The sequence below is a fragment of the Osmerus eperlanus genome, chromosome 18 (assembly GCF_963692335.1).
Source record: "Osmerus eperlanus chromosome 18, fOsmEpe2.1, whole genome shotgun sequence".
NCBI classification, from domain to species: Eukaryota; Metazoa; Chordata; class Actinopteri; order Osmeriformes; family Osmeridae; genus Osmerus; species Osmerus eperlanus.
Window position 1 is genome coordinate 7,784,886 of NC_085035.1, and position 12,732 is coordinate 7,797,617.

At 42.3% G+C, this 12,732-nt stretch overlaps 1 protein-coding gene across 15 annotated transcripts in view; it reads left to right on the forward strand.

Annotated features, from left to right (window-relative positions):
- The window catches only part of ppip5k2 (diphosphoinositol pentakisphosphate kinase 2), a 103,278-nt gene that overhangs the window by 41,194 nt on the left and 49,352 nt on the right, over positions 1-12,732 (forward strand). For all 15 annotated transcript variants that reach the window (XM_062484399.1, XM_062484401.1, XM_062484402.1 and 12 more), the window contains exon 5: positions 3,948-4,033. In XM_062484399.1, coding sequence (XP_062340383.1) covers positions 3,948-4,033 — 86 coding nt within the window. The remainder of the gene's footprint in view (positions 1-3,947; positions 4,034-12,732) is intronic.

A 12,732-nucleotide genomic window follows, 5' to 3' on the forward strand; every position in this document is an offset into this window, starting at 1 on the left:
TAATTTAATCAGTGTGATGTTATTTCCACAACAGTAGACTCAAGATGTGTTCCAATGCCAGCCGGCCACTTTGCGTAAAAGAAGCAAGCGTAGTGGATTCAGCTTTAGCCTGCACAGGTCCTGGTTGCTTTGTGCCGCTCCGACAGGACGTGAAGGAAACCACGTCCGCACCACGAGGTGCGGACATGAAAGAAACCAGTTTCACCTGAGTAACAAGGGTTTGTCGCACACTGGGAGATAAACATTAATGCTCTGTCTGCCAAGGAGACAGACAGGTGATCGCGGGTTGAAGGCAGACACTAAACCTTGCTCCTGGGGGGAATGCACTTCAGTTCTCGTGAATAGCAGTAATGCTCGCACTGGGGCGTGGGTCAAAAACTGTGCATCCCATGAGCCCTCCATGTAGTCCCGTAGCTTGGTCATGGCGGGCACGAAGGGCTGAGGTGTCTTCTTCTTCTTGCCGTGCGGGCCGCAAGACCATGAGTCGTCTTTCTCCTTGGGCGGGGGGCTCAGGACGTGGGCTCAAAGGAAGATCTCTCCTTATCGAGACAGGAGAGCCTGCGGTAGCGGGGCACCGTCTTCATTAAATGAGTGTTGGGGAGATTAAGCGAGGGACAAAAGGCCTCCGCTGCCAAGACTCTGCCTCCATAGGATCCTCAGGGGCACTTCTGCATCTGAACTATCGCCATCAGAGAGCAGCGCAGAGACAACTGTCTAGAGGGACTCCTCCTCCCGGAAGAAAGTAAAGCAACTCTGCCGTTCTTCAAGTGAGAGGCGAGTGCAAGGCTGACAGTCAGGGTCAAAAACCAGGCCGTCCTTGCCATGGCATGGGCCGAGGCAAACAAAGCACAAATCCTGCCCGTCCCTACCATCCAGGTCACGGCACCGGCAGAGAGCCATGAGAAAAACTTTTGGTGGCAGTGGATGAGCCGACATCGAAGTAAGGCCATGTGGGTTGCTCTTCAAGTATTGTAGAAATCTTCGTAGTTGCCGGTTTCTGAGCTTCAGGATGTCAACCCGTGCTAAAGTTTTTGGGAGAATGAGCGGTAGGCTACCTGGCGATGGATACATTTTGGCTTTCTGTGAACGGCTTTGTGAACATACAGCTGTAAACCAATAGGAGCAGAGCCCCTATGGAGCTGGAGCTCCACGACATAGAACCTGAATCTTAACAAGTCTCAGGTGTTCTGCTTTTGAAAGAGGTTTAGTATGGCCCAACAATGGTAGCATCATGCAGTCTTTGAGGGGGTAATAATAGCCGTCTTGTTGTTTAGGAACAGGAATGAACAGTCTGCATAACTCAGGGGTGTCAAACATACGGCCCGCGGGCCAAAACCGGCCCGCCAGATGGTTCAATCCGGCCCGCGAGACGACTTCCATAATTTAAAAAAAGGAACAGATTCCAAATTTGTCCAGCAGAGATCACACTGACAAAACGACAGATCCGGAAATAACCAGCATGTGACAGCAACGCGCCAAGAATGCGCCATCTGGCAATCTTGCCTTATCGTTATTAAGCTCTTTTTGGTCAAAATTACCCACTGTTGCACCCTCATTACCAAAATGTCTTTGTCAAAAAAGAGAAAAGTTGACACAGAGTGCAGAGTTTTCCAAGAAAAATGGACTGATTCTTATTTATACACAGAAGTTAATGGGAAAGCAGTGTGCTTGGTGTGTAATCAGCAAGTTTCAGTGCTCAAAGAATATAATATTCAGCGCCACTATGAGACTCATCATGGTGAAAAATACAACCGTTTGCGAGGACAACTGAGAATAGAGAAGATACATGAATTGTTGCGGGTCTGAAGAAACAGCAGTCTGTTTTTATGCGTAGCCGAGAGGTCAGTGATGCAGCGGTGAAAGCTAGCTACCTTATTGCTAACGAGATAGCGTTAGGATCCAAGCCATTTTCTGATGGAGAGTTCGTGAAAACATGCATGCTGAAGGCTGCAGAAATCGTGTGCCCTGAAAAGCGACAGGCCTTTGCCAACATTAGCCTAACGAGGACCACTGTCGCCGATAGAATTTCTGATCTTTCGGCAGACTTGGACAGCCAAATGAATCACAAAGTCATGTCATTTGTTACATTTTCGGTTGCAATTGATGAGAGCGCTGATATTACAGATGTTGCTCAACTGGCCATATTCATCTGTGGTGTTGATGAGACTTTGACAGTCACCGAGGAGTTCCTTGGGATGGTACCTATGACGGATACTACAACAGCGGATGACATTATGAGCTCTCTCGTTGGAGCGCTGGACAGGGTCGGAGTGGACTGGTCCCGTGCCGTCAGCCTGGCTACAGATGGTGCGCCATCAATGATCGGGAGAAAAGCAGGCGTTGTGACAAAATTCAGAGAGAAAGTACAGGCCGCAAATGGAGGACAAGATTTTTGGACATTTCACTGTATTTTGCACCAGGAAGCGTTGTGTTGCAAATCATTAAAAATGGATCATGTCATGGAGGTGGTTGTCCGCACTGTTAATTTCATCCGAGCAAGAGGTCTGAATCACCGTCAGTTTGACAGTCTTCTCAGTGATAAAGACATTACATATGGCTTGCCATACCACACCGAAGTACGGTGGTTAAGCCGAGGTGCCGTTCTGAAGCGTTTCTTTGAGCTACGAGAGGAAATTGTCCAGTTCATGGAGTGCGACCGGACTTAATGCTGACATGGATCAATACAAAGACAAGATTACAGGATTGCTGCCGGAGTTTGAGCGACGGTTTCAGGTCTTCGGTGAACTTGAGACAGAATTTGCAGTTTTTCGCTCGCCATTCACAGTCAAGGCTTCTGATCTGCCCGCTGACATCCAACTCGAAATAATTGACTTGCTGTGTGATTCAGGTATGAAGGAAAAATTTGCCTCGGTGGGCTTGGACACATTTTATCAGTATCTCTTGCAGGGTGCCCCAAATTAACAGCCCTGGCTGCAAAGGTTTTATGCATGTTTGGCACTACCTATCTTTGTGAACAGGTTTTCTCTGTAATGAACATCAATAAAACAAAGCTGCGCTCAAGGCTAACACACAAGCACTTAAATGACATTATGAAATTTGCCGCTACTCAAGATTTGACACCTGATATTGATGCAATCGTGAAGGCTAAAAGATGCCAAGTTTCAGGAGCAGCCGGTGGCTGCAGTAGATAGGTCGCAGTGAGAGAAAGAGAGGGGAGGGGGTTAAACAGCGAGTAAGTCTAATTCCTGTAATGCTCTTTAAGGGACGTTTTGCACTCTGAAGAATACAGTTCTGTGAAACAATTACATTTACTGTGGTAATGTAATATTTAAAGACCATGAACATTGTGCAGTATAATATCAGTCAGCAGCTTCAGCACAAAATAGTTTGGTCTGGTGTAACACTATTGCTCAGCTGCTCAGCTGCTATCACCTTTGTGTTTTTGAAATATACAAATGTAATACATTTACAAGGCAGGGTGATAACATAGAGCTTCATAGCTCCCACCTTAGTTTGTGCATAGTGTGGTGAGTCAGTTCAGGTGGTCAGATGTGAAAATGTATCTACTGTACATTAAAATAAACAAAAACATTTAATCAAAGTGAAATGCAATTTTTTCCATGGGCCTATCTGTGAATAAATGTTTTGTGCCTTTGTAGATCCACTGTGATCTGTGAGTTATAATGCACATGTAGGCTAAATGATAAATTAAGGCATAATATTGAAATATTGAAAAACAAAAGTAAAGATTTGAAGTTGACGTTATTTATAGGGTATTTTGCTATTATTTTACTGGCCCGGCCCACTTGAGATCAGATTGCGCTGTATGTGGCCCCTGAACCAAAATGAGTTTGACACCCCTGGCATAACTCTTGCTTAACAGAGTTGCCATTGAAATGCTCAAGCAATTCTACAATTAAAGGTTACAACTAACTAAAGGCTGTTACAAATGCAAATTACTTCTAACACTAATTTCTCTATTCCAGGAGAGAGGTGTATCGGATACTGAAGGCCGAAGGGATCCTGCTTCCACGCTACGCTGTTCTCAACAGAGACCCCGCCAGACCAGAGGGTTAGTAGCACAGAGGGTGTAGGGAAGATGAAGTCTTTGCACAAACTGTACTTTGTAGTGGGGTATGTTTGTTTTAGAATAGATACTTACTAATATAGATACTTAATTTCTAATCAAGTATTTAATCAACGGGGCACCACCTTGATATTGGTTTAAGCGATCAAGGAAACCTAGTTAATATGTAATAATCAGTAATCTGAAGGAATTAAATAGTTTAGTATAGTGTATATAGTAGGGGTGGAACGGTACAAGTATTCGTACCAAACCGTACGGTACGGGTGTCACGGTTCGGTGGTCTAATGTTAACAAAGTATAAAGTCTAAAGTTTATAAAAGCAATTTTACTGTGCCCGAGATTTATTGAAATATTACAGGTGCATGAAATTACACAGAGAATACACGGTATAAAAATAAATAAAACTTGCATGCAAATAATGAATGTAATGCAGAACTACTGATAGATACTCGTGTTCTTTAGGGACATCTAATCTGTAGCTCTGAAGCTCTGATTGGCGCCGCCGTGAGTCAGAGATAGGCTAGCTAGCAGCACTAAGGACGAGTATGGCGAGTGGTGGCGACCCACGAGAGATAGAGGACCCGCCGGCCTTTTTAAGTTTCCCATTTTAGTTACAGTAGTACAGGCGAGAGAGTGGTGGATAAGACAAGCACTGTGTGTCGGCATTGTTCAGCAGTTGTGGGCAGTGACGTGCAGTCTGGATAGGCAAGGTAGGCACTGCCTAGCCTGCCAAAATTCAAATGTAAAAATGTTTTTAAAAAGCGATCCTGTATTCTTCAACATGTACGTTGAAAAGCACAACTCTGCTGTGCCTTTGCCACGTGAAAAATGATTCAAAGACTCGTAGAAAGACCGAGTCGGGAAATGAACGAATCGTTCGTTTCCTCTAGCTACCACTACAGAGCCTATGCAGGTCACGTGAAAAATGATCCAAAGACTCGTACCCGAAGACCGAGTCGGGAAATGAACGAATCATTTCTGTTTACTTGGACGAGCCTATGCAACAGTCCCGATGCGCGGCCACGAGAAAATGAACGAATCACTCTTTGAGAGGACTCGTTACTCCCGAGTCCTTGTAAGGATTCGTTCAAAATGAACGAATCGTTCACGAACGACACATCTCTAATTACTGGACATTTGCGCAGCTAACGTCATTACACCAGCTACATTGTAAGCTTAATCCCCGCAAAATTCAAGTCAAAATTACATATCACGGAGTTGAGGAATTTCTCAAATTTTATTAAAAAAAATTTGTTAATAGCAAGAGGGAGGTCTACGCCACACCTAGATGGACTAAGTTACTGCAGAAAAAGGGACAACATGTTTTCGATCGTTTCAAACAGACTGGTATGAAGAAAAGATTGGCTATGTGGCTGTGCTAACAGTCAGCGGCTGTAGGCTACCGCTTGTACTGTTTACTGCGTTTACTGTTTTGACAAATTAGCCTAACAATAAATTAGGTAATCTGGCTTTCATAACTCAGTGCCTAGCCTCTTACTGACATCACCGCACGTCACTGGTTGTGGGGTATGTGAGTGGAAATACATCTAACATGCTAACGCATATAACGCATCTGGCGTGTGCTAAATGACTAAAAATATCCGACGCCATCACCCAGGTTTGTCAATCACTGGAACGAGACAAAAGAAAACTGTCCAACTTCTCCTCCCTACCAGCCATTAGATACACATACAAATAGGGCCAAAATCACTGACGCAATCAGAATTTACATGTCATCTTCAATGCGCCCGTATTCACTCGTAGAGGAACCTGGTTTGTTTTGTTTTTCCCTCCGTTGTACCGAACTCGTACTGAACCGTGATGTCTGAACCGCGGTATGAACCGTACCTTGACTTCAGTGTACCGTAGTATATAGTATATAGTAGTAGAGTAGAGCAGATCGTAAAAATAAAGTCAAATTATATTTTACAAATAATTTCGTGTCTGAGGCCCATTTGAAGAATATCCGAAGTCATTTGCTCTGGATAAGAGCGTCTGCTAAATGAGTAAAATGAGTAAATATTTGTGGCTGCGCTGCAGGGATCATGAGACTGAGTCTGTGTGATTTCAGTTAGGTCACAATTAGAATTGCGGTTGGGTACTTCTTATGCTGGGTTCTCAACTCCCCCTCTTTCCTTAGGGTTAGGGTTAGAAAACCTCCAGGGTTAGGGTTTCCTACTAGTCTCTGTCCATTACATATGGGTGTTCAAAAAAAAATTCTGGACATCTTTGTACAGTTACAAAATATAGTTGAATGATTGTTTTATAATGTTAACTTTGTGTAGACACCAAGGTTGATTTGGTTATATTTCAGGAAGGAGTAGTTACTAGAATCAATATTTAAGTAAACACAACATTAAAACAAAGTAGAAAACATCACACAAATATTCCTCTCATAATTTCCACCGTCTACTCCTTTGGTAAAGGTGAAGTCCTGAAGAACCTTCCTTAAATTTCTGGCAAGGTATGTTCTTTGTTCGAATTCCCGCAACAAAAAGAGATGACAAATGGTTGCTGGAGATATGTTGTCTCAAGCAAGTCCTTTGGAGCTTCCTTGGAGAGATAAGAGGGCATCACCCCCCCCCCCCCCCCCCAACTCTATAGTTCCTTTGCATCGGCGTTTGGTGGGTAATCAGCATACTGAGGGTGTCCACAAGGCTGATTAGGTTTGACTGATGTGGTTGGATGAGACTCTACAGGTGTGACAGACGGATGTCGGCTTTGCGTGGTCTGGTTGACCTCGCTACAACTGTTTGTACTTCCATTTGGAAAAAAGTGTCTGTTAAATTAATAAAATGTAAACAATTTAAATATTTTTCTCTCAAACACCACAAGGACAATGTTTGACATGACATATGAAGCGGTATTGTTCATATTATTTCCTTAAGCAATATGTTTCCTCTGACTATTCTGATCCAATGTAATCAATAATGTGTTCTGTGGTGTGGACTGCAGCTCTCATTCATCACCTTAGTTTAACTGTGTTTTATTTTTAAATTATTTTTTACCCTTGGCTTACTATATACAGAACATTAACTCATGTAGCAAGGTTACAATGATCTTACTTTGCTTACACCTACTTTGCTTTTATGACTTGCAATTGGTGAGAATTGTTCAGTGGACAGGCAGGGTTAAGAAGTCCAACTCGGTTAGGATTATATGCAAAAAAATACATTAAAAATGGGTGTATTATTCGCCAGCATTAGGAATCTTTGTCGATACTAGACCACCCCAAGACACGGCCATATCATATTATCCAAGCCATATAATATCCCAGTCTTTCTCTGCACTGAATTCATATCACATTATTTCTCATTCTAATCAGGCGCCTGCACAATGGCCTCTTAACAGCTATGAGGGACAGATTCAGTACCATATTGAGTGTTAGTGTTTGCGAACACATAACACCCATCACTGTATTGTGGGTAGTCTGTCTTTAGGGCTTTCATGATGTATTTTAAATCATTTGATAACAAAAGTCCTGCCATCCAGTCTCTAACTTTTGTGTTTCATCTTCGACACTGTGACTACTCGTGGGCTGAAATGCTACTTTCAAAATGTCTCCTTCACTCATGAGAACTTCTCTCTCTCTCTCTTTCTCTCTCTCAATGTCTGGAATGGAGTGTAAGGGCAGCTATTCAGTGCAGACCAACTGTTGACACAACAGAAGGTGTTTACCACTGACCTTTCAGGAGTTTAGGGGCTGTATTCACAAAACATGTTAGGCTAAAAGTAAAGGCCGATTTATACTACTCCGACTCCGTTACGGACAGACGGACAGACAGACTGATTCGTAGAATTTATAGTACTCCTGTGGGTGCTGAAAACAATTCACCGCCAGAAGTAGGTGGCGCTGCACTGCGATGGGTTATCAAAAAGTCAGAGCAAATGTAAAAATTTGCCGTTTCATCAATATAAGCACATTTTCAGCAACTACACTGCCCATTTCTCGTCACATTTTAATTCAGATGCTGATTTACATGTACTGTTTAGCTGAAATATGAATTTAAAAAACTTACAGCAAAGGGCAAAGGATTCTGTTCGTCTTGTTGGTCACGGCAACCCCGCCCCTGACGCAAGCGGTTCTTAATACAGACCAATCACAGCAAAGGGGTATCTGTAAAATTACGGAGTAGCGGACCGATAGTCAGGAAAATCAGGAGGTGCACGTAGAGCTCTCTGAGGGGCTTGGAGAGGGCATTCCACATCGGAGAGGGCGTTCCCTGTGTCCGTCTTTGTGAAAACTGAGTTTTAGCTCTAAAACCAGCTCCTAAATTTGTGAAGTTAGGGGTAGTCAAGAGGACTCCTAAGTCACAACAAATGTTGTCAAGACAAAATCACAAACAATCATAAAATGTCTGTTGCTGGCAATCCGCCTTGGAACGTAAACATTTTAGAAACATTTTGTGATTAGAGTTTTTGAAAAGGTATCGTCGGGTATTATGATTGTAGTAGAGTTATCAGGGATGCAGTCACTTATAGAAACAACCCAGTAACAGGAGGGAGGGAGTCAGATGGCTGAGCGGTGAGGGAGTCGGGCTAGTAATCTGAAGGTTGCCGGTTTGATTCGTGCCAAATTATGTTGTGTCCTTGGGCAAGGCACTTCACCCTACTTGCTTCGGGGGGAATGTCCCTGTACTTACTGTAAGTCGCTCTGGATAAGAGCGTCTGCTAAATGACTAAATGTAAAATGTAAATGTAAACACCGAAGATCAAGGTTGACAACTAAACTACTTGGCCACAGGGAAAATGCATTTATGCAGCACAGACAAACTACGTATATCTCAGCCATCCGTCAGTACAACACATAACATTGTACAACATCAAACAATATACCCTCTGCAGACCCCACATCGACAATTCATACGGCTGCCTTTATGCAAATTAGCTTTTTCTTTACGAGATGCACATGTAAGAGACTTACAATTATATACGTGATATTCCTGTGATATGCTCATGCCTCTGCATGAGCATAGTCTGGACCGACAGTGTACACCTGGACCCACGTGACACGATCTAGTCAAAAGGAGCTCTTGTCGGCATTCCGTATTGTCCGCTAGAAGACGTTTTTTTGTTTTTATTTTCTATACAAACATATACTTGTTTAATTAGTGACACAACCTACAACTGCACATCTTTATTTGAAAATGTAAAAAAAAAAAAAAATGGCAACATTTCACATATTGCAAAATAATACCTTGTTCTACAATATTTCTATGATGAAATCATAGACAGAGATCCATCCCCTATTATCACTGGGCATAGTTAGTAAGCTTGTTGACAGCATCCATAGCAACAAGGTCAACCCCGCCCTTTGTCTTAGCTTAAGATTTCTCCCCATTCCTAAGTAAAAGTTGGTCTCAACAGCTTTGTGAATTAGCCTGACGTTGTCATACTCATAATTCTATTCAGAATATGAGTCTGAGAACTCTCCGTTGGGCTGTGACTATGGGGCGTGTTTCAAACGAACCTGGAAAACAAATGCCTCTTCGCTCAATTGGATAGATCTACAACCAATCAGAGCAACGTAGTATGTTAACTTTTACCGAATCCCGTAGGAAGGACGGCAAAAACATATTTTCCATCAACAAATGCCTTGATTGCGTTTCTCTGTTCCTCTTTCAAAATTAATGCGCTGTCGATGTCTTCTAAAACAGACTCGATGGCAGAATCATAACATCCCAGATCTCCAGCGGTAGCCATGTTTGTTCAAAACAAATTCAACTTAAGCGCTCTTTTGTGACGTGGGTGATTACGTTACTGTTGATCATCTATCCATCATCGTATAAAGCCCGACCTGGCAATTTCATTGGTCCGCCCAGATTCTGGTTTTCTGTAGTTGTCCCCAATACGAGACCCTCCAGACCCAACTTCCCGACCAAATTTTTTTGTGGGTGGGACGAAGTTGGGCTGGCAGCCAGGCTATTTGTGAATATGTTTTAGGAGGAAACTCTTAGCTAATAACTTCTACTGCTATTTAGCAGAACTCTTAGTGGTAAGATAAAATGTTTTGGGAATACGGCCCCAGATGTTATATCTATCACAATTGATTTGTATCTGTAGATATGTTCATATATTCAAATTTGTAATGGATAGTGATCAAATGTATTGAGTTATGCCCACTCTAATCGCAACTGCAGAACTGACATCTAATGTAGACTTCTTACTCAAATATATACAGAATGCATCATGAAGTCTGACATTTTTGTTGTGCAAACTATTGTTTATGTACAGTTAATCTTGTATCAGGGAAGGGTAAAATTGGTCTTAGCGGACACTTTTTAGTTTGTTAAAACGGCTCTAGTCAAGTAGCCTATGCGTAAACCAGTTTAGTTGGGCATGCAGAGTTCACTTATTTGACTCAGTGGCCAAACTACTGGAATATATCCTGCATGTCACACCTCAGTGTCAGTAGACAACCTACAAAACCTCCAAGACTTGTTTTAGTGTTGGTGCCAGTGGAACAACAGGCAGTCACTTTGCTCAATGCTTTTACTTTCATGAGGTTTCATTGTTATTAATAGGTTTCCTAAGTAGTCCTGATTGAAAGCCACCTTCCCGACTTTGAGTCATTTGATTATGCTGTAATTAAAATGGTTTTTATACATCTATATCAAGGCCCAATGTTTCAAAGCATGGGCTGTTTTTTGCAGCTCAGCAGTTTAGATTTAAAGATCCTGTAAAGCAAATTCCATGATTTGCTTCTCAGTACATTACATACGCGTGAAATGAGTTCCTGAAAGCATGTGCAAAGCGCGAAAACTTTGTCTCACTGAAATGTGGAGTTAGACCGTTGAACACTTTCTCTTCCGTTTTCAGCTCAGGTTTTGTATAGGCGAAGCCAAAACCCGACCAATCTACGTCACAGCGACCTATCTACGTCAGATCACAGACGGTTGCATTCTGTTACTCAGCTGGTGCAAAGACAGAGTAATTTATACATAAAACACTCAGAGACTGCAGGTAGGTCTGTTCTGATATCTGCAATTGATTTAGCTAGTGTTGCTGTTGTTGCTAAATTCGAGGGGGTGGAGATTCAGCTCCTTCAGGCCACACGCCCCCCCAATCTCAAGCAGATTCCACTTTACAGGATCTTTAATAGTTTGGGATCATTAAGTTATTTTGTAGAGGCACATTCAGTCCATCATTATAATGGTTTGAGATAGCAAAGCACAGGTACTAATAAACTTGGCTACAAGGAAGTAGCTAGCACTAGTTATTTGGATTATACGTGGGGTATTCTTGTGTAACTTCTTGCCAAATTATTGTATCTCTTTGGAAGCACAGGTCTTCCATCTAGGCAGCCAACTGAAAGTGCATATGTAATGAGCATCACATTGCTCATCAGCAGAGCTTCCTCCCGATTAGTGTTTTCACGGTACAAAAATGTCAGTAGTCGGTACCAATACCAATGACATTTCACGGTACTCAATACCATTTTCGATACCAAAGCAAAAAACTGAAGGTATTAGGTATTGCATTTGCAGTATGCTGCAAACCATAAAGGTCATGAAAGGAGATGTTTGCAAATTGGTTTCTGGTGATCGACAATGTTCTCATCTGCCTCACACCTAAAGTACTTCCATATATGGCTCTTCCAATTTTTTGTCGACAACTTTTGGTGGAGCCCCTGCAGCATTAGCTGCTTGTCCAGTGTTGCCAATTTAACAACTTTGTTGCTAGATTTAGAGATTTTTTGCCTTCCCTAGTGACAAAAAATGTAATCTTGCGACAAATCTAGCGACTTTTAGTGACTTTTCAGAGAGCCCCTAGCAACTTCTGTTGAGATTTTTTGGCAACACTGTGCTTGTCAGCGTCCGACTATGAAACCTGGTACTTCAGAAATTCTGGTATCGTACAGTTTGTTTTTTTGAGTACTGACTTGGTACCGGAGTAGGGATGGGTATCGAGAACCGGTTCTTGTTTAGAACCGGTTCCCAGTGAATCGATTCCTTGGAATCGTTAGCAAAATTCCTTAATGATTCTGTTAACGATTCTCTGTGCCGTTGCGCATGCGCAAACTTTTATAGTTTATTCAGACAGACTGCAGCAAACATGGCAACTAGGAAGAAGCGTTCTAAAGTTTGGTTGTATTTCACACGACAAAATGACAACAACGCCACTTGTATCGCGTGTAAAACGTCTATTTCGTCGAAGGGAGGAAATACTACAAATATGAAGAAGCATTTGAACACACAGCATGGAATGAAGTTACTGGAACGTCATGTGTTCGATGCATGCAGCAGCGCAGCTAACGTTCGCGCTTCATCTCTAACTATCTAAGGTAGAGCTAAACTGCTCAAAAGTGATCACAACCACTTGTTACTGTGTGAAGCAATTTGCCTTTATTGTGTGTAGTCGATCTAGTTATCTTCTGTCCCGTCGTTTGAAGCATACATTTTAGCTCCGGCATTCGTCTCCCATTAGTATTGATCTTATTGATCATTTCACGTTATCGGGGCGGCGTGTGTTATCAGCAAACGTTCGCGTGTCCCATTATGAAACTGAGCATATCGATTTTTAATCCATTATTAAACTTAGCATTTTACTTTTTTAACCTTTTAATAGTCCTGTTAAATGTGCCTGAAAACGCCTAAACAACATACCCAAAGTACATTGAAAGCTGTTGTTGAACCAATTGGAGTACATGCATGTAAATGGTCTCTTTTGAAAGGTGACACTGA